The 27,646-nt window shown below is 42.0% G+C and overlaps 1 protein-coding gene across 1 annotated transcript in view; it reads left to right on the forward strand.

Annotated features, from left to right (window-relative positions):
- The first annotated feature begins 336 nt into the window (after positions 1–336).
- The window catches only part of LOC124596120 (esterase FE4-like), a 67,594-nt gene continuing 40,284 nt past the window's right edge, over positions 337–27,646 (forward strand). Inside the window, exons 1-5 of the mRNA XM_047135135.1 lie at positions 337–426; positions 2,902–3,039; positions 17,587–17,706; positions 18,539–18,689; positions 19,607–19,792. Of these exons, the coding sequence (XP_046991091.1) occupies positions 358–426; positions 2,902–3,039; positions 17,587–17,706; positions 18,539–18,689; positions 19,607–19,792 (664 nt within the window). The 5' untranslated portion in view covers positions 337–357. The remainder of the gene's footprint in view (positions 427–2,901; positions 3,040–17,586; positions 17,707–18,538; positions 18,690–19,606; positions 19,793–27,646) is intronic.

Raw genomic sequence — 27,646 nt, forward strand, 5'->3', positions numbered from 1 at the left:
CGGAAGTTGAAAGCTGGAGAGCGAACAAAATTACACCATATATGCCAAATATCGAGCAGTCACAGATAGGTCAGAGTAATCGACAGTTTATCTACCCATCATCGTTATTCTTAATATTTGGGGCTAGCAGAACTTTACACAATGATCTGGTAATTGAACGACAATTAGTCAGTCACAGACAGGTCGCAGTCGTAAGGCACACACTCGTATCGTGTGAGTCACACCGTAGATACTACATTAAGTGATGTATGTCGCAATCAAGAGTTCCTCGATAAGGTTGAGTATCCTGTGTAGATAAGTGGTATATAAGAACAGATAGTTATAACTAAACTGAAACGCGACCATCTCAGAAGCACCATGAACTGCCTCACATTGGTATTTGTCAGCGTAATACTGCATTCTTGCCTTTCACCATGCTTCATAAAAGTAAGTTTCCTTGCTTCACAGAGTACTGTCATTTCTGTAATTCTCCTAGTTTTACTATTTTTATAGAGGACACAAACTGTAGTGCAAACTAAGTGGAATCTGGTACTGCGTTTGCTGTTTCACTAGGAAATTGTATTTGCAGAAAGTGGATAACTTTAGAAGGGATAGCTTCAGTCTGGAACCGCGCGTCGCTACGGTCGCAGGTTCGAATCCTGGCTCGGGCATGGATGTGTGTGACGTCCTTAGCTTGGTTAGGCTTAAATAGTTCAAAGTTCCAGGGGACTGATGACCTCAGATGTTAAGTCCGATAGTGCTCAGAGCCATTTTAGAAGGGATATTAGTTCTGAAAGACGATAGTTGCAATAAAAGAAATGTAAAGATAATATATGATATCTAAAGAGGCAAATGCTACATTAAGCTGAATGAAGAAGCTGACGCAAATGAACAGGCTCCCTCTATTTTTCCCGTTTCTCTTGCTGACAGTTCAGTGTGACAATCGAAATTTCTTCCACCACGAAATTCGTACCAGCTACTTTTCAGTTGAAACACTCAGCAACACATACTGGAATAATGTAAGAAACACGTGGAGTAGCTGGTGAACGTTACAGAAAAACGCGACGTCTCCATTTTGGTTAGAAAGAGGGCTGCTGCAGAATTCCTTTTAAACGCAAACAAACATCAATAGACTATAGTAGCCCTATTACCCTTTAGCACCGAAGATCGTGTTGCTTTGGTTGAGGCGTTCTGGAGAAATAGTGATCAAATCCCAGCATGCGCACGCCAATTGGTGTTTTTTCGTGGTTTCTGTAAAGCTTCTCAAGTGATTGCCAGCACAGATTCTTAAAATAAAACCATATCCTTGACAAACTTTCCATATTACCCATTAATGATATTTAGTAAGCACATTTATGAGCCGAAGAATTAAGTGTTATAGTTACCACGCCAGTCACTGCAAAATATGTGAAATAAGTTTATTTCTTACAATAGATGAAGAACCCAAAAAATGAATGCCTGTTAGTCGTTTGTAGAAAGCGTCGATATTGTCGGATTAGGAACCCTACTGCATTTCATGAGTGAGGCAGTATGATTTCATTAACCTGTTGAAAACAAGACCTATTCATTCGAAAAAAAATCTTATTAACTGAGAGAGAGTGCGAAGGCAAATTGTCTCTCGTTCTACATTTTGGCTGCGTAGATTTTCAAGAATTCTCAATAAACAGATTACATTTGCATGAGTTATTTAAGGTTATTACATTTTCTCCCAGACTTCGCACTCTGCGAGAGAAAATGTAATACACAAACAACTGAGTTTAAGTATTTGACGCGAGTTATCTCTTGGTGAATACTAGAGGGTTTCACGTCCCGTCGATGACGAGGTCATTAGAGTAGGACAACGTTGTAGGAATGGGGAAGGATGAGTTCGGAATCCTGCTGTGTTCTTATCAGCGGAGCCATCCTCGCTTTTGCCTAATGCGAATCAGGAAGCCACGAGAAACCCAAATTTGGATTGCCTCGACAGGGATATGAACCGTCCTCCTCCTCAAGGCGATTCCCGTGCGTTACTACTGCCGCATCTCATTCAGTGGGAATTATAAGACCCAAACTCCTTGCTCTATAAGACATATTTAATATCATCTTGAAAAAAAGTCAGACAAAGGACCGGTGCGTAAGTCTGTATCACGAAAATGTCAACAGCACCGATGCAAGTGAATTAAAAACTTAGATACATACCCCCTATTTTATTTGTGGTGGAGTGTGATTTAAGTCATCTTCATCTATAAACCCTCAAAGCTCAGTCTATCTATCCAGATAAACCTCTGTAGGTTACAGCAAATGCACTTTTTACTTGAAAAACTCAGGGCGAGGTAAATTGTCAGAATACATTTTGAAGGTTTGAGTGTACTCGAATTGAACTTCTCGACTGGGTAATACATGTCATCACGTTCTGGAAGAAAGAGGTGAATACTTGTTCCCAGACGCAGACAATTGGGTCAGTTTGCATATTCCGTAGTGGACACCCGATGCAGACACAGAAATGCATAGTTGCGAAAGAGAGCCACAATCTGTATTTTCTCCCAGAAAGAAAGAACGTTCGAAAGTTGCATATAATTATTAGGTATTATGTTTGCATTCTGTAGCATTAGAACGAGTCTTTATAAATAAACCAGACATAAACAGTATATTATACCTCAATTGTATGCATAATTTAGGTAACTATACAGAAGGAACGTACATTTAATTTGTGGTTTACGTCCGTTTCTATCTAAGAATGCCAATCCCTGTAGACTTGTAAAACATCTACACTAAGCTATGGAATAAAGTTTCTGTCATAAAATTTTTTAGTCGAGCAAACTGATATGCTGAATTTATGTCTTTCATCTACATATTGCATTTAGATTTATAGATGTAATATATAATTTCTTTTTCGTAAATTTTAAACTCTAATGAATGAAATGTCTAACACGTTTCTTACAGGCACAGGAATATGTGACAGTCAGTACACAAGAAGGAGATCTGAGAGGTCAAATCGAAGCAACGTACACCAATAATACGATGTACAGTTTCAAAGGCATCCCCTATGCAGAGTCTCCAGTTGGTGACCTCAGATTCCAGGCAAGTCACTCATCTATAATGCGTATTATGCTCTCTTCCCGTTGCTTAGCGATAATGCTTGCTACCAGAAAAAATAAAAGAAAGAACGGAACACGAATGACACTGTGATTTTCTCAGAGATTTATTCTGATTGGAAACTATGGTTACTTCTAACATATTCGTTTTTTGATGAGAAGTAGATAGAGGGAGTAAAACAGTAGACAAGGAAACAATTAATGTCGCACTGGTGTTACCCGGAGAATCTAAAGGAGGACGTGAGGGTGTACGGACATCGAGCTGGCGATTTTTAAACATCCGTGCCTGCATATGAACCAGAGTTTACTTAAATGATCGCATATCTTGTATAACGACAGAATAATCACGGAAGTACAGCACATGTACTTGGTGGTTGTAATTAAGCTCTCTCTACTTCAGAGGATCCCCGTGAACAACGCGTGATCGTAAGACAATGAAGCTTTGTGGAAACGTTTGTGAAGATGCACGGAAGAGAAATAACGAATTCACCATTGAAGGAAAAACATTTCAATTTCCACCTAAGAGAGTAACATTTGTTCATTGTGGACTATATTTACGCCCTAGGTACAAACTTTGCTCATTGTGATGACAATCTGCATCAACGAAACCTAGAACCGCACTATAGATTTTATTTCAGAACTGTTAGTAGTATTTTTCTAACTGTGGATGGTGGAACATTCAGCTGTCTTGACACAGCTTGTGGACTGACTGACGGGTAGAGTCCTCGCACTTTGTCCGGACCCATGTCGACTGTCTGGAACTGTAAATGAAATGAAATGAAATTTCATGTCGTGAAATGCTCTGATGCTTGTGTTTCAACCCTACGTCGCCGTACCAGTATCGAAACCTAACGGCAAATCATAACGCTACGCCTATAACAACGCAAACCCGACGGAGTACGGTCTGAACATCACTCCTGTAATGATGGGTACTCATACTGTAAGTGGTTTTCTGTTTACACGGACTCGGGTAGCGAAAGTTTGATTATAATCACTCTGTGCGTTTCTCAACGAGTCTAAATATGAACAGTCTTCAGGAGTAAGACCGTCGTGTCTCTAGCCTCATTGAACAACCCCCCCCCCCCCCCCCCCCCCCGCCAACTACCACCATCACCCCAACACACACACACATCCAAAGCCTTTTCTTTCAAGAGCCGATTGCTGAAGGTTTTTGTGGCTTCACACCAAAGGAATGTTTACGACTACTTTCTAAACATAACTGGGACTCACCTTCAAGACCATGATCGTGAACTGATGCTCTGTTCAGTGCGTACGATAGAGCGCCCACTGCAGACGAAAATCATTATTGCAAACCAGCGCACTGTTATAGTTTGTCAGCGCTGTCGAAAAAATATTGAGACCGTGGAAAAATATCGTTTTGATTTTTATTCAACGGGATTAGTTCCTCACTATACCTACATCTCATCTCGCCTTTAACCTCACTACCACAAACTCTCCACCAACCCTCCGCTCCCTTGCACCGTCCCTTTCCCAAATACTTCACTCACCGACTTCCACCGCTTCCTACCGCTATTCTACGAAAACTGGTATCCTTACGTAGCATGTTGCAACGCAGTTAATACTTTTTAACAGTGGTTTAAAGGCGTGAGTGGCTTAATACGTTCAGTCTGTTGAAACAGAATAACTATGTTTACACTGTACAGTGACTCATCATGCAGACTAAAACGAACCAGCAGTACGTAGGAAACAGCACTCAGGCTTTTTATAACAATATGAATGTGCATACATTATGAAAAACAACTCAACGTACGGAACTGAAAGCAGCACAATTAGTATTTAAGTTGAAATACTTCCCAGGTTTAGATGTACAATAGTGGGATAAATCCGGGACGGATGGCTATGATTTTTTCAATAGTCAGTTTCAAAACCTAATATAGAAGAACAACCTGAAACTTTTTGCATGTTGCTTCTTAGTCCATAAAAAGAAAAGACGACTTTCTTTTCAAAAATATACCGAATTTCATATAACTAAAATTCTTTCAAAAAATGTGTAGCACTTGGTCATCTTACCCGAAAATCAGGGTCAGGTGGCCAGACATGTAAGGGATAGATGGCCACAGAAAAAAAACCACTTTAAAATGAAAGAAAAAATTTTAAAAGTTTCTAACACTTTAAACGCGTTTCATTGAATCTCTTGATGTTAAAAATATTTTATGAGGCTTTTAACCGTAGATAAATTCTAACTTAAAGAGACGTATCAATTGTATAAAGCATTTTACAGTTCTTGAACTTTTTAATATTTTTATTAACTAGTTGGAACATAATAGTTTTATATTGAAAATAATGAGAAATCATCTCAATTATGCAGTTAGTTAAATCTAGAACTCAACTTAATTTATGAAATGAATGCTTACTTGTATTGGCTTAGATTGATTTATGTTTTTAAAACTGCATTAATACATCGATAGACCTCCACCACTGCCGGTCACAAGTCCGGGGCCTCATTTCGCAAGTGATGAGGAAGGAGGAGGGGGAGGAGTAACACCTCGTTAAAAAAACCTGGGCCCATCTGGCTCCTGATGGTAGCACCCTGTAAGGGCCCCTGCCTAGGGTTACTAGGTGAAACCTGGTCAACGGTCTCAAAGGCGGAAGAGGAAGTTCAGATTCCCAACGGCGGAGAGAGCGGAAGAACTACCTCCAGGACTCACAATCTTGGTTGTATATTTTGTGGCCTATGAGCCACACCCAAAATAACTTTCATCAATCATGGAAGTGTGTGATGTAAACTATTTTACCCCAGGTGGACGATCCACTGTACGCCAGTACGTCAGCAGACATTCGGATTCTGGGATGTGTGCAACATTGCACAAAGACAAGTCGGAGTGTCTTGGAATCTCATCCAAATTTCAACATAGGCAATCAACGTACCTAGCAACTTTCAATGCAAACTCATTGTTGAAAACCGGAAAACTAAAACATCTAACAGATACGCTAAAGAACCACAACGTACTCATAACAGCCATTCAAGAAACACGATACATGGATACAGATACTTTCGATTCCGAAGGTTTTAGGATATACAAAGGGAAAGTGGGACCGAGAGTAATGAAAAGTGTACCACATCTTGGAACAGCCTTTATAATCAACAAACAAATCTTGAACTCAATAGTTGGCTTTGATTCCCAATCAGAAAGAATCTCAAGTCTTACATTCACAAGCACAAACAAAATCTACACAATTATCAATGCACATGCCCCTATAAACGAGGATAACAGGAAAAACAAAGAAAAAGTGGAGGCCTTTTGGAATCATCTAGATGACATTATTCAGAAAATTCCAGATAAAAACAAATCTGGAAAGAAGAAGAGATCCCCGCAGAATGGAGAACAGCTCTCATCCACCCTATCCACAAGAAAGGTTTGAAGACAGACCCCAACAATTACAGAGGAATATCACTGCTGGATATAACTTACAAGATTCTTTCTAAAGTCCTTTTGAACAGGGCAGAGCCACAATTGGATCCGCAAATCGGGGAATACCAGGAGGTTTTAGAAAGGGTAGATCATGTTCGGAACAAATACTAAACCTCAAAAACATTATGGAATACCAAAAATCAAGGGCAAAGACATACGTAATCTCCTTCATTGATTTCAAAAAAGCATATGATTCGATTGGTAGAGAATCTCTGTTATCAGTCCTGGAAGAAATGAGTTTGGATAAGGAAACAACTAATGTTATAAAAGCGACCCTTACAAATACATTTTCGAAAGTTAAATTTATGGGCGAACTATCGGAACCCTTTGAAATAAAAACGGGAGTGCGACAGGGCGATGGGCTCTCACCGTTGCTGTTCAATTGTACGCTTGAGAAAGTAGTCAGAGAATGGAACACAAATATTAAGAGTGGTATAAGACTGGGTTGCAAAAAGAAGAACCTTAAAGTAAATTGCATTGCTTTTGCAGATGATATGGCCCTGTTTGCTGAAACAATGGAAGAAGCACGGGAGCAAATCCTTGAACTAAAGAAACATGCAGCTAAAATTGGTCTTCACATCTCCTTTGAAAAAACTAAGATATTGACAAACATCAAGCACTCATGTAAATACCTCAAAGTTCAAGAACAGAAGATTGAAATAGTAAAAGAATTCAAATATCTCGGAGAATGGATTAGTTGGAATGTTGGGGAAAGCAAAGCAATGGAATCCAGAAAAAATAAACTTGAATTGGCCTTCCAACTAACAAAAAATACATACAACAAAAAATCCCTTTCATGGGGGTCCAAAATTACACATTACAAGACAGTGATTAAGCCAGAAGCACTGTATGCTGCAGAAACACTTAACATGAATTTCAAAGGCCAAATGGAGAAACTTGAGCTAAAGGAAAGAAAAATTTTAAGAAAAATCATTGGGGCAAAATTTCAAGCCAATAAGATTATATACATCAAAAATGAAACTCTCTACAAGAAAACTGAAAAACTTTCAGATTCTATGCGAAAAAGGAGAATAAATTTTTATGGTCATCTTCTCAGAATGAATTCCAACAGATTAACTAAACTTCTTCCGTAACCGAAAAACGAAGCCCAACTGGTTTAAAGAAACTGAGAAAGACCTAGTGGAGTTAAAGATTTCAGAAAATTCACATATTGATCGAACTGCTAAATTAATTACTAAAGATGAAAACATAAGGTTCCAAGACAAATCCATACAAAAGTCCAAACCCTTCATCTCGGAAGAAGAGAGGAGAAGAAGATCAGAAAGAATGAAGAAATACTGGGCCCGAGGAAAAGAACAACGCACAAAGAAATGATTGATCCAGCGTACCCCAAAGAGGGTGAAACGAAAGAAGAAAGAATACATCGATAGCAACCATCAATATACGATGTGCAGGATTCATGCAACCAACTCTTACACCTGACACTCTGAATCCAATCACAGGTTTTATCTGTTTTTGAGGAATCTTCCCCACATCCAAATCACTCGTCCTCTATTTAAAAAAGTTCGTAACTTGACTCTTCCTTGTAGTGAAAGTCATCTGTTGAGTCTGAACTTTCTGAAGTACCAGTAACATTACCGACGCAAGCCTTTTTTCCCAACAAGCCTAGTCCTTTTCCCTTTACCATCAAGTTTCAATTTTAACTTTTGAGATTTTCTTTAGACGTCAAGTGTTTTCTAGCTCTACGTATGTTTGAGTTTATGGTCTAGCAGACGAAGGTGAAATAGCGTTCAGAATTTTTGTGGGAGTGTCTTGGTTCGTTTCATTTGAAATACAGGTCGAATTGGCCTGTTGTCTGATATTGTAGAAGGTCCTCGTAGAGATGACGTTGCTCTTCTTCTAGCATTGCAGCAAGCAGGTACTGTAATAGTGTCTCCTTTTTTTGGCGAAGTAATTACAGGAGCTGTTTCTCACGCCTTTTCATCTACAACAGCACCTGGTCGGCTTTTTAACTAAAGGTCTGTCTTATCCATGTTAAATATACTTCCTGGCTTTTTGAGCAAACAATTTTGTCCCGTTACTGTTGAAAGTAAGTTGAAATATTCCTTGACTTCATCACGATTAATGTCCTTGACTCTGGCCATATATACGGCTTCAGATTTTCGCACACTTAGATCTGGATGTCGAGATAAGAACAGTTGTAGACAGTCGGAATCTGCTTTACCTTTTTCGTTATTAGATTCATGTTTTAGGCCACGTTTCGCAGCAAAATCGTAAGGTAGACTCCGTACACAGTCCCTTGTTAAGGGAAACCCATGGGTCTGCATTTATTTTATGTGATGGACATGTTGTGACTCATTAAGTGAATCCAAACAAGAACTAAGAGCCATTGAAATTTTGGAATAACAGACGATATTAATTTTCTTGCCAGCGTTTTCCTGGAGATATTAGACTACATAGAAGCTTTTCTCACAGAATAACCATCGCTGTTTATTCGTCAATGGCATTTTTAAAGTCTTCTTACTTCCATGATCCCATAGAAAAGCCAGACTTTGGAGATACTTATTTGGCAGCTGTAAAAAAATAACGATGGCATCAAAATTTAATATATAACATGTTTACGGGATGGCCATCTATCCCGATCACATGGGAGAGACGGTCATAGCGCGTCATCAAACATGGTGGACGCAAACTGAAACAAAATCTATGTACCGGTACGCAGTTAGAGCCAAACAACTTCAAAACAAAATTTTTCGTCGCTACTCACAACCTAAGTTATGTTTAAATTGAAAGGTTATGACATACTACATAATTTCATGGTATACTGAAGACTAACATCATGGATATTACTTACCTTTAGTTGAAATAAAGAGTCATTTGGAGCAGCAGCAATCACTCACGTTACTAACTCCACTACTGGCCATTAAAATTGCTACACCAAGAAGAAATGCAGACGATAAACGGGTATTCATTGGACAAATATACTACTCTAGAACTGACATGTTATTACACTTTCACGCAGTTTGGGTGCATAGATCCTGAGAACTCAGTACCCAGAACAACCACCTCTGGCCGTAAGGACGGCCTTAATACGCCTGGTCATCGAGTCAAACAGAGCTTGGATGGTGTGTACAGGTACAGCTGCCCACGCAGCTTCAACACGATATCACAGTTCATCAAGAGTAGTGACTGGCGTATTGTGACAAGCCAGTTGCTCAGCCACCATTGACCAGAAGTTTTCAATTGGTGAGAGATCTGGAGAATGTGCTGGCCAGGGCAGCAGTCGAACATTTTGTGTATCCAGAAAGGTACGTATAAGACCTGCAACATGCGGTCGTGCATTATCCTGCTGAAATGTAGGGTTCCACAGGGATCGAAAGAAGGGTAGAGACACGAGGGTCGTAACACATCTGAAATGTAACGTCCGCTGTTCAAAGTGCCGTCAATGCGAACAAGAGGTGACCGAGACGTGTAACCAATGGCACCCCATACCACCACGCCGGGTGATACGCTAGTATGGCGATGACGAATACATGCTTCAAATGTACGTTCACCGCGATGTCGCTAAGCACGGATGCAACCATCATGATGCTGTAAACAGAACCTGGATTCATCAGAAAAAATGACGTTTTGCCATTCGTGCACCCAGGTTCGTCGTTGAGTACACCATCGCAGGCGCTCCTGTCTGTGATGCAGCGTCAAGGGTAACCGCAGCCATGGTCTCCGAGCTGATAGTCCATGCGGCTGCAAACGTCGTCGAACTATTCGTGCAGATGGTTATTGTCTTGCAAACGTCCCCATCTGTTGACTCAGGGATCGAGACGTGGCTGCACGATCCATAACAGCCATGCGGATAAGATGCCTGTCATCTCGACTGCTAGTGATACGAGGCCGTTGGGATCCAGCACGGCGTACGTATTACCCTCCTGAACCCACCAAGTCCATATTCTGCTAAGAGTCATTGGATCTCGACCAACGGGAGCAGCAGTGTCGCGATACGATAAACAGCAATCGCGATAGGCTACAATCCGACCTTTATCAAAGTCGGAAACGTGATGGTACGCAATTCTCCTCCTTACACGAGGCATCACAACAATGTTTCACCAGGCAACGCCGGTCACCTGCTGCTTGTGTTTGAGAAATCGGTTGTAAACGTTCCTCATGTCAGCACGTTGTAGGTGTCGCCACCGGCGCCAACCTTGTGTGAATGTTCTGAAAAGCTAATCATTTGCATATCACAGCATATTCTTCCTGTCGGTTAAATTTCGCGTCTGTAGCACGTCATCTTGGTGGTGTAGGAATTATAATGGCCAGTAGTGTAACTATCACTTGACCGTCAGCGTTGTACAGCGGCTCGTGGTAGAACTACAGAGGTTGACTATCTCTCCCGTATGGCCGCCTATCCCCGGTGTACCCTGTGCAGCCGATAAGTTGCTTTTTTAAGTATATATCGCAGTTTTGTGGGTCCTATTAACTGTTTGTGGAAAGGATGGTACTTATTTGCCACTGTGCGTCATGTTGTTGATGTTAAGTGCCTCAGTCAGTGAAAACGGAACTCTTATAGGATCTCTTTGTTGTCAGCCTGTCTGTCTGTCTGACTGTTAAGAGCTCTTCTTCTCAGGAACAGGTGGACGTGTCAAGTTTCTAGTTCGCCGGGTGCAAGTCTTTCGATTTGACGCCACTTTGCTGACTTGCGGGTCGACTGGGATGAAATGATGATCATTAGGATGACACAACACCCAGTCAATGAGCGGAGAAAATCTCTGACCTAGCCGGGAATCGAACACGGGCTGTTAGCATTGACATTCTGTCGCGCTGACCTCTCAGCTGCGGGGGGCGGACAGTTTCTACTTGATGTCACATGTTAAGGAATGTAGTCGCTTGGCGGTGTAAAAATTTTAAGCTTCAATTCACTTCACTTAAAACATACGACCATTTATGTGTCATATTCTGATACAGACTCACTCATCGAATCCCATAGGATATCTCCCATCGATCTAGAATCATAAAATTCGGCATTTAGCAAGGCTTCACGGTAGAAATGATGTAAAATACCTGAAACTTGTTAAACTGTAAGTACATTACACAAAAATAGCTTTTGCCATTGAACATACCCTGCATTCATCAAACGTCTAAAGCATAATAGAAGAATATTAATGCATCCGAACATAAAACGTAAATTTTAATCACGTTTTAATAAGTAAATAAAAATGTTTTGTTAAATCTTCTCTCCCTACATGGACTGAATCCCTTTCTTGCTTCCGCCTTACTCTGGGGGAATATTGTAGAGATCTCTATACGTTTTTGGAATTCCTGTGACAAATATCTTGCCAGCATCGATATCAATAATAGAAAAAAATAGTTGGAATTCTCGATTCCCAGGATGGATGAACTATATACATTATATGCAAAAAGTCATGGGTTAGCGATGAGGGGTCCAAAAAATATATCCACTATTTAAAAATCCATAACTTGCAAAATAATTGACGGAGCTGTGTCATTTTTGGTGAAAGTGTAGCTTAAAGTCCAACTTAAAAAATATCACCGTAGGTGTTCGAAATGGTCACCATTAGCATCCACACACAAACTATGCCACCGAACTGCAGCACGAACTACTGACTGCAACGTGTTCAGTTGGATATTTGCACATGAATGTACGATGGATTCTCGAAGTTCATCCAATGTGCGTGGCTAATGTCGATGAGAGACGTCCTTTAGTGTTCCCCACAGGTAAAAGTCCAGAGGAGTTAGGTCTGGGGAACGTGGTGGATACTCCACAGCACCTCCACGGTCTATCCATCTTCCTGGTAGATTTTCGTCGAGATACGCTGTAACACGATTTTCATAGTTGTCTGAGGCACCATCTTGTTGAAAGTAAACTCTTCCGTCTCCATACAAGTCTCGGATGGCAGGTAAAATGGACGTCTGAAGCTTCTGAAGGTACACCTCACCGGCAACTGTGCCTTCAAAGAAGAATGGCCCAATCAAGCCCCGGTAAGACAACCCACACCACACATTTACTCCTGGCAAATTGAAGGCTTTGTCTACATGGACCATCGGTTTTTCGGCGGCCCAGTAAATGCAATTGTGACGATTTACTGTACCATTGAGTTTGAACTGTACCTCATCAGACCACACAATCATCTCTGGAAACTCTTCATCGTTGCGCACCATGTTAGTAAACCACTCGCAGTACTCCATTCTACGATCTGGGTCGTCCTCGTTCACTGCGTGTAGCATTCGTGGGATGTAGAACTTCCACTTTGCAGTCTTCAAAATTCACCGAACACTTGAGCGACTCACTCCAGTTTCACGGGCACACTGTCTCACAGACTTCTGTGGTGAGCGAGTGAATTTTTGTGACACACGACGGGAGTTAGCTGGACTTATTACTGTTACAGGTCGTCTAGATCGTTGTTTGTGTACATTTTTAACACGTCCTTCGGCTTCAAATGTGTCTCGAATGCAACGAATCGCTAAACGTGTCGGTGGCTCTGTTTGATACTCATTTCTCCATTTCCGTTGAACCTCATTAATGTTTTCGTACTCAAAATACCACTTCAAAACTGACTTCCTTTCATCGAATGTAAGCCTTGCGTCAGCCATGTTTACTCGAGTAAATAGGTGCAACTAATAACAAAAGACTGACTATCTGGCGACTGTCATCTGACAAAACAAAACAACGCAATACAACGCTTGTGTGGCGATTGCCGGAGCTACAAAGTATTACACTACCAAAGGTGAGACAACTCCGTCAATTAGTTTGCCAGTTATGGACTTTTAAACAGTGGATACACTTTTTTACACCCCTCTGTATACTCATACACATGGTGACAGTATCGCGTACGCAGGATTTAAAGGGTGGTGCATTGGCGGAGCTGTGATTTGTACTCAGGTAATTACTGCAGCCATAATCACGTCGGAAACCTTTTCACATTAAAAGTATTAACAGACTCTGAACACGGACTGGTAGTTGAGCTAGACGCATGGGACATTCCGTTTCGAAAATCGTTAGCGAATTCAGTATTCCGGGATTCACAGTGTCAAGTGTGTACCGAAAACAAATTTCAGGCATTACCTCTCACCGCGAGTAATGCAGTGGCCGACAGGCTTCACTTAACCTCCGAGAGCAGCGGTGTATTCGTAGAATTGACAGTGTTAGCAGACAAACAACACTGTCCGAAATAAATGCTGATATCAATGAAGGACGTACGAAGAACGTATCTGTCTGGACACTGCGGCGAAATCTGGCGTTAGTGGGCTATGGCAGCAGACGACCGACGGGAGTGCCTTTGTTAACAACACGACATCGCCTGCAGCCCCTCTTTTGGGCTGATGACCGTATCAGTTGGACTCTAGACGACTGGAATACCGTGGCTAGTCAGATGAGATCCGATTTCGTCTGGTAAGAGCTGATAATAGGTTTAGAATGTGACACAGACCAAATTTCTCAAGAAGGCACTGTGCAAGCTGGTGGTGACCCCGTAATAGTGAGAGCTGTGTTTATGTGGAATGGACTGGATCCTCTGGTCCAACACTACGGATAATTAACTGGAGATCGTTGGAGACAATATGCAGCCATTTATGAACTTCATATTCCCAAACAATGATGGAAATTTTATGGATGACAATTCTGCATTCCAATGTTCTGAACTACATTCTGCACAATTCGAGCCAATGATTTGGCCAAAAAGTTCGCCGGACGTGAATCCCGTCGAACACTTATGGTACGTAATCGAGGTCGGGTTCGTGCACAAAGTCCTTCACCGGTAACACTTTCGCAATAATGGACGGCTATGGAGGCAGCATGGCTCAATATTTTTGGAGGGAACTTCCAATTACTTGTCGAGTTCATGCCACGTTGAGTTGCTGCACTGTGCCGGCCAGTTGGAGAGCCGACACGATATTAGGAGGTGTCCCATGACTTTTGTCATCTCAGAGGATACGCATAATTAAATTTGTACGGAGCCCTCAGTGCGCGAGTCCTACTCGCCCTTGGCCCACTTATTTATGGTTAATGTTTCTATGGGATACGAGCGGGTGAAATGTGTCCAAAATACGATCCTGCAAACATCTTTTCATACTTTGTAAGTCTGATTTTACGCGATGTACAACGTCTTTCTTCGAGTGCTAGCAAGTAAGATATTAACAGCATTTGCGTTACACTCCCTCGCGAGGAAAGCAAACCTTTGTTTTTGAGTTAAAATTTCCTGGCTGAGAGGCCGTGATCGATGAACCACCAAGACCTCTCAACCTGGAAGTTTAAACTGAATAAAACGTTGGCCGTGAAAGCTTACGTTTTATGAAACCATTCCTTGTATGAACTGTTAGTCCGTTTTGGTACAAATCCCACACATGAAAGCAATACTCTGTCATGAACTGTGTTTTTTTCAAGCAGTTACATTATTAGACAACCGCACGTTCCTTAGTGCTCTGCTGACAAATCAAAGCCTGTCATTTGCTTTACCTGTAGCTTAATTTTTTAACGTTATCTGGAGTACTTCATTAGTGTGATATGGTTTTCATACGGGTGTGATAACGCAGACACAATTATTGAAACGTAGGAATACGATATTATGTCCTCAGAAGATAAAAGTGACACTTTACTGTCGTGTATCTAAACTCTTATTAGTGACCGTTATGTGGTCTTTGTCCCCCCTTTGCCTTTGTGATTGCTTGAATTATGATGGGGAAACTTCCAATGCGGAGTTTGTGAGTCTTTGGAGGAATGGCAGATCATTATTTCCAAAGAGCCGAGGGCAGAAGAAGTAGTGATGTTGGCTGCTAGGGGTCTGGAGCAAAGTCGAGGTTCCTGCGCATCCTAGATTTGTTCCATTTGATTCAGGTCCACACTCTGAGCAGGCCATTAAATTTCAGGAGTGTCACTGTACATAAACAACTGTCTGACGGATGTTGTTTTGTGGCAGGACGCATTGTCAGGCTGTTTCAAGCAGTCATGGTCTCCGAAGAGCTCCTTTCCTGTACACACTACACAACGCGATGAAATATGTTCAGACACTTCCACATTTATCGTTTCCTTAAGCCCATAATTGGACCACATCGTAACAACGAAATTTGTCCCGTGCCATAACACCACCTCTTCGTGCATATCTGTTGGCACCGCAAGGGAAGGCAGGCTACGTTCTTCAGGCATTCGCCAAATTCAGACCTTACCGTCGGATTGCCTCTGTCTACAGACTGATTCTTCACTCAAAATCACTCGCTTCCAGTCATCCACTGACCAGGTGCGTCACTCTTGACATCACCTGAAGTGTCGCATAGAATGAGGGGCTGCTCGACCATTGTACCCCGTGTTCTTAACTGTGCCAGCTGGATTACTGCCAGCAGTCAGGTATGGAGCCTTCTGCTGATTTCATGCTATTTTTTGTAATAGCCCTCAACATTGCACGACGGCAGCTGTCCTTTAGTACATGAGGTCTGGCTCGTCGCACTTACGCTGTGGTCGTTCTTTCGCATTTACGTTTCACCGCCACGTCACCAACAGTCGGCTTAGGCAGCTTTAGAAGGGTTGAAATATCCCTGCTGCATCTGTTACCCACATGAGACCCAAATACTAGTCGAAGTCACTGACCTCTCCTCACCGACCCATTCTGCTCTTACTGTTCCCTGCTGGCAACGTAGTTATTCGTCGCCCTTTGTTATAACGGCGGGTCGGCCTCTCGCGACATCTAGTGCTGAATTGCGCATAATGTATGGGTGTTTGGGTACTTTAGATTCTTCATATATAAACAGGTAGGTCCCCTTGAAGGATTCACTGCACATATCTTTGGGACAACAATAGGTATTGAAAACTGACTTTCACTGGTATGAATGTAAGACGTGGTTCATGAAATTAAATACTATGACACATTCTAAAATGTAAACAAATATTATTTTTTTAAAAAAATAGACAACCCTGTATTATCTCGTACACAATCAATATCAGGAAAAATCACAAAAAGAATGGCGTTGTTTGCATCGCAATACGTCAATTACATCCCGAGAAACTGCAAATTGAAGTTGACTCTTCGAATATACGAAACGTGTCAAACCCACTTCTCTCGTAATCACGATGTGATTGACGTGCTACAACGCAACTATCACTATAGTTATTACTATTTACACAGATTTTAAATGGACTGGAAACAGTACAGATGTCCAGTCACAGAATTACGTACAACACAACTACATACAATTACCATTTATCCCTCTATTAGAGCCATGATCAGCCATTAATTATGTTTACCCTGGCCAGTGAAATTTTGTTTTTCGTTGCTATCACGTCTATTCTAATACGGTAGTAAAGATCAATGAAGCACGAATGCGCAGAATAAACACTTTCCTTATTTTTCATTGTGTGTTTTTGAACATCTGCATTGTTTCCAGTCCACTTAACAGCAGTGTAAATACCAATAAGCACAGCGCCTGTCCCTTCGTAGTTCAAAAATGGTTCAAAGGGCTCTGAGGACTATGGGACTCAACATCTTAGGTCATAAGTTCCCTAGAACTTAGAACTACTTAAACCTAACTAACCTAAGGACATCACACACACCTATGCCCGAAGCAGGATTCGAACCTGCGACCGTAGCAGTCCCGCGGTCCCGGACTGCAGCGCCAGAACCGCAAGGCCACCGCGGCCGGCTTCCTTCGTAGTTCCTGAATAACATCGAATTACGAGCGATTGCGTCTCAGGATGCGCAGTAGCGTCGCGTTTCGTTCATTTCAATACTCAGTTTCGCTTCGCAATTTCTCGGGATGTAATTGATGTAAGGCAATGCGACCAACGCCGTACTTTTTGCGTTTCTCTTGTTATTGATTGCGTATGAAGTAATACTAAGTGTCCATTTAAAAAAGTCAGTTTATGTAAAAAATAATATTTGCTTGCGTTTTAAAATGTCCCTTAGTATTTCATTTCGTAAGCCCCTGTCTTAGAAAGAGAGAGGGAGAGAGAGAGAGAGAGAGAGAGAGAGAGAGAGAGAGAGAGAGAGAGAGAGAGAGAAATGCCCAAATTCGGCCCAACTGAGTGATTTTCAGATTTAAAATACAGTAGAGTTTGCTAAACAGTACACAGTGTTAACTTGGTAAATGTATGACATCGCCTGGACTGCTGCCTGAAGTGAAATATTTATTTTCCACAGCCGCCCGTGAGGAAAGCTGCTTGGACAGAAGTGCGAGATGCTCTCCAGTCGGGATCTCCCTGCGCTCAGTCTTTGTTTGGCGAAGAGGACTGCTTGTATCTCAACGTGTATTCCCCGATAGTATGTCTACACCAGTAATAGGGCTTTGTGTTTTAAGTAATTAATTAATAGTATTAAATATTTCCCTATCCTGGGATTCACAGCCAACAGATATCGATTGAAAATTTATGAGTCACTGAAACTGTTTATTATTTAAATAAAATGATTCATTCACACTGTTGGTCAATGTCAAGGTCATATTCAACTGCACATCCAATATGAGCGTACGTAAATTGTTGACGGATCGTACGTGAAGTTAAAAACAATGAGAAAATGTCGAGGTAGGTTCCAAATACACCGTAGATCCTGTTTGATAGAAATAAATAACATCAGACTACAGAATGTAAAAAACGTTGACTCTGTCCACAATGTGACGATTAGCCGTCAACAGTCTAAGCTCACACAAGTATAGGATAATGCATTTTTGCTGTACAAATAATCTGGCAATTAATACGAGTACAGTTGCTTGGTGTTATTTTCTGCTATGTAATGTACGAGTGCATTAAATTCGATGGACTTTTTATTTGGAAAAAGGTCTAGTCATTTTCTGTTTCTTATGTATGATCGGCTAGTAACGCATGATCGTACGTATATGTACGCTTTAGTATGATCAATAAACTGAAATTGCCCAGCAGTCGTGAAAAATCATTTTATTCAAAGAAGCGCAGTCTCAGTGGAAGCATAATTCCTTTTAGTTCATACAATACAGTGATACTTTCCTGGCAGTTTCATGCTGAACAAGACCAGGATCTTTAAATAATTACAAGTATATATTTGTACTCTTATTGTTACTATTACCGTCGTATGTAAGATTTTTGCATTCTCTCCACTATTATTCTCAATTCCTATGCAGAGCCCATCGCAGAACGAAGCACTGAAAGCTGTCGTGGTTTACATCCACGGAGGATGTTTCACTCTAGGAAGCGGCTCTTTGAGTCTGCCTCACTACTTCGTCGACAACGACGTTCTATTTGTCACTATAAATTACCGACTGGGACTGCTAGGTAATATGCATGAGTATTTACATCTTTGTTATTTGTTTCTGACGAAGACGATTTATTTTTTCATTCTCTTGATTCGTTGACGTTCTCTTTATGGTTTTGTGAATGTGCCTCTGTATCCTAAGCTGATTACAATGTCCGTTAGATATTTGTTGATGTTGGTATTTCCTCTGTTTCCAACGAATTTTCTCACAGGGAAGTGCATCGGCAGTGGTTCCGCAGGATCTGAAAGGAAACTTTGCTAAATCTTATATCGAGCCCAAGGAATGCTTTTGTAGTAACTAAGAGATGTTAGTTTGCTACGCCAGATAAGCAGGGTTCTCAAAAGAATTCGCTTAAGGCAGCCGATGATGGGGAAAACTCTAAACATTTCCATTATTATTTGTTACTGACGAAGACAATTTATTTTACGATTTTACAATATGGGTTTAACGGGGAAAAGACATAAGTTGGGTAGTTTTTTGTTTTGCAGCGATTGGTTGAAGTTGATGTGTGTTCGTCTCTGCTTGGGTCCATTTTTGTAATCAGTTCTGTACTTGAAAATGGGATTACAACCTCAAACCTAGGTTGTTACGGATATGAAATTTTGTGAAACAAGACAAAGTAGCTTTTCGTTTAGTTTATACAACTCATACTGACGCGAAAAAGAAAAAATGTTTTGGTCAGAATTTAATACTGACAATCGGAAATATCTTTTGGCACTGCTAGTTATTAGTGGAAATGTTTGGTGCAGAAACAAGGCTATAGTGATATAAGGAAAGAAAATAGGATCTTAGACAAGTCACAAGACTCGTATCTTCTAAATACTTTATCCTCATGCCAGATCTCAGTGAGTTCAGTTAACAGGTAATATTAAATGTACGATCTATATGTTACCTTATGTTGACGGCAAACGGATTAATTATTTATTCTCTGGGTAGGTTTCCTCAGCACGGGAGATGAAGTCGTCCCTGGAAATATGGGCCTCAAGGATCAAGTGGAGGCTCTGAGGTGGGTGCAGAGGAACATAGCGGCGTTTGGCGGCGATCCAGAGAAAGTGACTATCTTAGGCCAAAGCGCAGGAGGAGCTTCCATTCACTACCATGTCCTATCTCCACTTAGCAAAGGTAAATTAGCACTAACTTTTAAGATGCGTTATTAACCTCCTTCACAGAGTTTGGATTCGAAGTTCTTAAGTCATACTTTTTGCGCTGTTTCGCTTGGTTGCCAACAGTAGCTTCCCAGGAGCAGTTAGCTACGGCTGTTTACTGCTCTATGTGCTCCGAATCGAGATTTCGGTACCACAGCAAGAAAATACGTTTTGCGTTCTTCCTTCAATAGGTGAGACCGTGAGGCACGATTTCCATCAGTGGTAAAGCACTGTAGCTCCTGGAACTTAAGGGTCGTACAGAACTCCTTTGCAAAGTTGACTTCCAAGGTGTGTACGACTTCGTGTACCACGGTAGGGACAGGCGGGATAAAGATATGTGTGGCAACTGGCGTTGAAGGAAAGCTGGACGGGAGCAGAGGTGATTAGCCAACAAGTTAACACAGTAAACAAAAGATTTATTTAACATGGATTTCTCCAAGTGTACGAAGACTCATTAGAAATAATGCAGCAAGAAATAAGTCCAGCTCTCCGTGCCAACCAGAAGGTGGTCCCTGCACTACAGATTGAACGATGGTGCCAGAGCAGTGACTAGGCGGCGTCTGCGTAGCATCAAGGAGCGAAGATGCTCCAAGCACAGGTGGGACTGAGTGGCTCCGTCTGGCCGCCCTGTATTGCGGCGGCAGGGGACTCTCGAAGTCCAGAAATACTGAAGGCGTGGCTCAGCAGGAATGCACCATTGGGTCCGCTGGATCATTCACGATCGCTATCAGCTTCTTACGGAAACTTGCAACTACATTTCCAACTGCTACGCCCGTGGGTTGGTATCGATACATGATACCACAAAAGCTATATTTGCTTTGTTGTGGTGGTGCTAGTGAGAGCCTGTGACACCACATAGCAGCTGTAGTGAATGCAGAAATCCTCATTCGACCGATTATTTAAAATCGCTTGATAGTTTGAGACCTTTATAAAGAACGGCTGATAAAGGAAATAGAGGGACCAGTTTCGTTTAGCAAGAGCGGTCGCGCAAAACATCAAAACGACAGATGCAGGAGAGGCATTCTGGATCACACTTATATTTCTCAGAGAAAAGTTTCAAAAAGCTGAGCTACAAACTGATTCATCCAACGTGTCTCGCGAAGTGATCATGTCGGTAAGATCAAGGTACTGGAACTCATGCCAAGGTGTTAGCGTTAGCAGATTTTCTGTACATCATTCACGACTGGAACGGAAACCTATGACAATAATAACGAAAGTACTACGTCATTGTAGTCGTGTTGTGTATATCGATTTAACATATTAATCAGCAAATGTCGTATTCTTAAAAACTGTAAGGTGTAATGAAACAAGCTGAATCATCATACCAGACAGAATCCACTTCGTCTTGCATAATCAATTCAGTACCACATGCTGCTGCGGTATATGTAGTAAACTGTAAGGGCTTTAAGTCCTTACTAGTAAACAACAGCTACTTCAATTACTGGTCATTCACCGTAAAAGTCAGTACAGGCATAGTGCACAATGTTGAACTATATACAACATTTCTGGCAAGAACACATAAAGCAGAACCAGTTACATCTACAACAACTGATATCGTGCTGCTTTTAAATCGTGTATAATCCCAGAACGGCGTGCCTTATTGGCCATGGACGGCTGACTCAGTCTTAACTCAGTGCTGATCGTTAAAATTGCAACAACAAGGACAGGAAACAACTAAACTATATTTTCTGTGCTTATATACTGGGGTATTCAATAAGTAATGCATTCAATAAGTAATTTAGGATGAAAAAATACAGAACTTGTTGTGGGACATCGTGGAATATTCTCGCTTCAGCCACTATGCTTTCGTGAAGTTCCGGTAGGTAGCGAGCGGAATTGGCAGTGGACAAAAGCATGGTGAGTCGCTGAGCGAGGCGTCTGACACTGAAACAAGGTTGTGCAGACCTGTCCGATCTCCCATGTGCTGGCCTGTCAAACACAGCTGTCACTCTTGCGATGCTGGAACGTGCGAAAAAACTTATTCGACGTGATCAATGGATGCAAACGAACTTATCCTTATCCAAGATAATGAAAGGCCTCACAAAGTCTGCTCTCGAGAGAGAGGCTCCAAAAACTCTAATGGACTGTTCTTCCTCATCCACCGTTTAACCTAGATCTCGCACCTTCCGAGTTCCATCTGTTTGGCCCAATGAAATATGCACTCTGCGCCAAGTGGTATGTGGACAATGGGGAAATTATTGATGTAGCAAGACGTTGGCTCTGACGTCGACCAGTAGGGTGGTACCATGTAGACATACGGGCCCTTCCAGTAATGAGGCGCAAGGCAGTCGCATTGAGCGGAGTTTGTGCTGAAAAATACACTTCTGGAACCCAAAGTAAGGCGATTAATATGACTTATTGGAATCCTGAATATACTATGCCACCCAATCAGAAAAATATTGCATTTTCGTTAGGTGTTGGCAGCTGTACTACATTTACAAGCGATTTTAGAACACAGAACGAGAAGTAATGTCATAATCGCATGGATAGAAGTGACAGAAAATCGATAAAATGACGGAAACACGTACAAATTGAGAGAAAATTACGCTCATATGTGGGGAAATTGATGGAGTATTTGCATGTCTTCTGATTAGTGCAGAACAATTCTTGTACATGGGAAGGAATACGAAAAACGTTGAGATGGAAACACCGGGAACAGAGGAAACAGTCTTTTATTTTCCGTCGAGGCAACATTCTACAGTTTCATATCTACTGAACGCCGATAAGGGGTGCTAACCTCCTCGACATTCGAGCATCTGCAGAACTCTTGTGCCCTTGGATAAGTGCGGGACAGCAGTTACAGCCTTGGTTGGCACTGTTTCTATACGAAACGTGGAATGTAGCGGTCTCCTTCTGTTCAGCTGCAGGGAGTGTTGGTCAAAGACAATGCGAGGATAATTTTCGGTCTCTAACTTTATCCTAAGAATGTGAGAATACCCTGTGACTCCCATCCGCATAGAGAAAGATCATAAATTATGACAATGCTTGAGGTGTTAGAAATATGCAGATCGCTGTCTGGTATAATTTGATGACGTAGTTGTTTGATAATAAACAGTATAAACAATGAATGGACGGACTGCACAGTCATTTATTTACATTCGCGATGGTACTCGGAAAGTTGGGGAGGGGCTGTTTAGCGATGATACAGAAATTGGTATACATGCTGCCGTGTGGCTGGTCGGTGTTGATAAAATTGCTAAAATTGATCGCGCTATCAACTATTATGATTATTATTACAGTACATTGACAGTGTCTCTTGCATCCCAACCGTTCACTCGTATGCTGTTGATTACCATATAACGATTGACCGACATCACTTGTTTGAGATAGAGAAAGAATCTTGGTGGAGGGGGCAACACCTTCACAGGATGGCTAACGCGTACATGGCAGCAATATGAGGAATCAATCAAACGGAACACAGCACCATCAGCTATCCCGTCAATGTGAATGATGAGTTTAAACGTAGAGGTCGTCAGTCACATTCAGACAGCAGTTTGGAAACATCCACAATACCTCAGAACTCTTCCTTATGTTATGACTGTCTTTTATTTCAGTCACCCAGTGTTTGGGTGTGTTGTGGGATCAGCAGCAACTACATGATTTACACCGTGCGATGTCTATTTTTTTGGGGGTGCCAATGGACAAAACGTATTAATGTCAGTTTAGAACCTGACACAGACGTTGAAGTTGTGGCTGAAAGAAACAAAATGTATGACAGTGTACAAAGCGTGTTATAGCAGAAAAAGTAGTGTATCAAACAACGAAACAGGGAACCTCTCCTGTGGCTGATAATGTGTGGGATGTGGACCTCATACAGTATAGGCGATGAAACTTTACACCAGTCTGTGCAAGCGACGATCATTGGCCACCTGCTCCAATGGATCAAAACCTGTATATTTAATAGGATCGCCACATATGCTTGATGCCAGCATGTAGGTGGTATTTGTTTTCGATATATCAGAAGAGAGAGATGCAGTAAAAATCTATCAGATAAAATTAGCAGAGCTTCTATTGTTCATAATTTTTCACTGCTGGATGGTGCAGAATAACGATGATAGGATGTTTGGGTGATACACCTGAAAGGACCCTGAGGAACGCAGATCTGCTTTGGACTGCAGATCCTGTATGATGTTGAAGCTTCCTAATTTCCCCAATAAGAAACAGCACCATAACTGTTCGTACTGTCTTTTATACTACGTCACGTTGCAGGAGCAGGCTTCGTTTGGCGCTGACCTTACACATCGTACATGGTTGGTGGAGCTACGATAACAAATTCCCATTTCCAACGAGTGGTCAAAACATGCTCCTGTACCATTAACTTAGTTCACTCTGTTTCTACACAGGTTGCAGAATGTGGTAGTATTTATCTCTCCAACTTGTGCGTAAAATTGCTAAAATTGCTCTCGCTATCAACCGTGTTGTGTTTTACAGTACATTGCGCCATATCAATGGTGTCTCTCTTCCAGACCTTCCACTGAGTATGCTGTTGATTACCGCATAATGGAGGGAGTCTTGGTGGAACCCCAGCTATCTGCTACTTGTCGCTGTGGAACATGGGATTAAATGTATAGGTCATCACCTTAATACAGTTGTTTGGAAGCGTTCCTCATTGCTACAGGCTCGTCCTATTTCCATATGCTACGATGGCTTTCACATGTTTTTATTTTCACCAATAATACAACAGTAACTCTTTTTATTTCTGCTACGTCCTGCGTGTTGTGAACAGCACCTCCCAGCGATGGTCAACACTGAAAAAGAAATCATGTACCGCAGAGCAAAATGAAAGAACATTGCTTTTCGAAACGGAGCACCGAGACATCCAATACCCTGTCGATAGGGAATATGAGATTAACTGTACAGGTCATCACCTTCGAATAGCTGTTGGAAGCGCTGTACGATACCGCAAACTCTTCTGGTTTCCATATGTTGCGATGTCTTCCACATTTTTGTCATTAAGAAACATCGGCTCTGTGTTTTATTTCTACCATCATGTGTTGTGGTAGCTGTATAGCTTATGTCATGCGATGTCTGGAAGCGATGTCGATCACGACCAAGATGCAGAGGGACTGTCTAGAAAACAGCGCTAGTGATTTTACTGTATGGCATCCTTAGAAGATAGGTTCGAAAAAGGTGACTCATTTCGAGATATGAGAGTGGCAGGAATATAGTTCACTAATGTCTGTAATCATTAAGACATCTCTATGGATCCAACGCAAGTATGTGGTAGAATGGATTGACTCGATTCCAAATCGCATACAGCATTTTACCCAAAAGCATAATGCTATCAGTGCCTCGCGTGTGCCTTTAGACTCAAGACAGATTTTTATCCAGGGTGACGGTAGCATAGTCGCTACGATTGTGTTTTTAATAGTGCTGTAGTCCTCTGCGGTCAGCTTCAAATGTCGTTTCTCAGTAGTGTTCCTTGAAAAAAACATCATCTTCCCTCCACAGATTCCCATTTGACCTACCTGGTGAGTGTAATCCGACTATTGAGAAAAAAAAGAAAAAGAAAATTACTTTAATTAATTAGCTTATCTAATTGATATTAATGACTTGCGGCCTGGCAGGTGGAAGAGGTGTCTAGGGCATCATGGAATGATTCTTGACAAGTGTTTCTTTTTTCTTTTTTATCGTAGCGGCGATATCTTTTAACGAAATTTCAATATCTCTCCTACACTGGGCGAGACAGGCTCTCACAATTTGTTTCGTAAATGCTACTATGATATAGCAAGCCCGCCCAGTTAGCCCTGTGGCCTAACGCACTGTTTTCCAGGCGGGAAGGCGTGCCCCGCACGAATCCACCCGGCGGATTAGTGTCGAGGTCCGATGCGCTGGCCAGTCTGTGGATGGTTTTTAAGGCGGTTTTCCATCTGCCTCGGCGAATGTGGGCTGGTTCGCCTCAATCCGCCTCAGTTACACTATGTCGGCGATTGATGCACAAACACTTTCTCCACGTATGCGTACACCATAATTACTCTACCACACAAACATTGGGGTTGCACTCGTCTGGTGTGAGACGTTCCCTGGGGAGTCCACTGGGGGCCGAACCGCACAATAACCCTGGGTTCGGTGTGGGGCGGCGGTGGGATGACTGGACTGCTGTAGCCTGTTGTGGGGTTGTGAACCACTGAGGGCTATGGCGGAGACGAAGCCTCTCCGTCGTTTTTAGGTCCCCAGTTCCACACAAAGCAATACAATGGTATAGCAACGCATTGGTAAAACAGAACCTTCCACAGTGTACAAAACAGCTGCATCCTCTTGAATTATAGCTTCTTGTTGTCGAATGTGTTTTTTTCCCGACATGTAAGCCAATGGCGTGGAAGATTGTCTGAAGTGATTGTAAGACACATGTGCATGACATTTATTTAGAGACACTGAACGCGAGAGAAGCTCTCGTGTTGTGTAATTTGTTCAACAAGCTGAATATAGATGTTTTTTCTTCGGAGTTTAAATTCTCGCTTTTTCTTTACTCCGATGACGGTTTCGGGATAACGAGGGAATTCTGCGGTGATCGGTAATATTCGCAGAAAACAGTCGAAGTTTTTTTTTATGATTTTATACATGGTGGACATATCTCTGGTGATAATATGTGATCGCCGGCGGTGCACTTCGTTGGACGTCACAAAATAATGAGATGCGAATATGCGAATTTTATCTTGCAGTCGAAAATAAAAACTATACCGATTTTGCTCATAAAAGTAAAGGAAAATGGACTTTGCCTATTTTTTGCCATGTTGATGTTCAACTGTTCAGCGCAGAACGGCGGGCAGCTGCGGGGGAGTTCCTTAACACCACAGCTCTCTCTTTAGACAAACAATACTCGGTCGGGATAGGAGTCATTTACCACGGTTTCGTTCTGAGGGATGCCAGCGTCGCGCTTTGTACTGAAGGCACTGTGATGTGAGGCTGCACTCACTTTAGGCATAAGGGGCTTCCTTTTTCGTAAACAGCCGACTTTTGAAACAGCCGTTTGGAGTGTTCTCTGGATGGGCATGGTGTACTGGTAAATTTCCCTCAAGGCAGGCCACGTTTCACACACATCCACGGAGGGCCGAGTGTGGCCAGCAACTGCAGACAAGGTGGCAGCGGGGGCGCAAGACGCTCAGCGGAGCATCTGGCCGTTTGAAGAAGCATGTGTCCTCCCCCTAGGTGGATGGAGGGAGGGAGGCAGGGGGGTAGGTTCGAGGGGAGGTGAGAAGGCTTCGGTTTATGGCAGTTTGTGATTGTACATCGAGGAGAATTCACGTTCAACTACCCCCCTCCCTTTCAGTCTTTTAGGATGACGATTTTCACCAGTACATGTGCTGTATCAGGACCCATTCATTATGAGTGCTGGTTTTTTCGCGACAATTTCGAAGTGTGATTAGAGCAGTGACGCATTTTTCTCCATCAATTGTGATAGCGAATATTGGATTCAATTACCTGGGCTGCAGGGTGGTTTTTGTGCAGGTGTCTGTAGTGAACACTGATGTCAAAAAGCGATAGATACTGTATGCTTACAGGTAACACATTTTTTTAAACTCCCCTCTGCCCAACACCAGTATCTCGTCTGTTGAACGTATTGCCTGCCAAAAAGAATAGTACCTTACACCACTGCCTTTTTCCCACCAGCTTGTAGGTGAAGAGTAGAGTTTGAGTGTCTGTCAGCAGTTTCGAGTGGTACTCCGAAATTTTTTCCCAGCAGAATAACACCAGTGGCATGGTATCGTCAGTTTTTCAGTTGTACTGCACTTTTATGCCGTCCTTGTGTAGCACTATGCGTAGAGTTATGTAATTAGGTCTGATCTTTATGGTCAATTGCGTAATTAGGCCTGATACTTGCGTCAGTTAC

The sequence above is a fragment of the Schistocerca americana genome, chromosome 2 (genome assembly GCF_021461395.2).
Source record: "Schistocerca americana isolate TAMUIC-IGC-003095 chromosome 2, iqSchAmer2.1, whole genome shotgun sequence".
Lineage (NCBI taxonomy): Eukaryota > Metazoa > Arthropoda > Insecta > Orthoptera > Acrididae > Schistocerca > Schistocerca americana.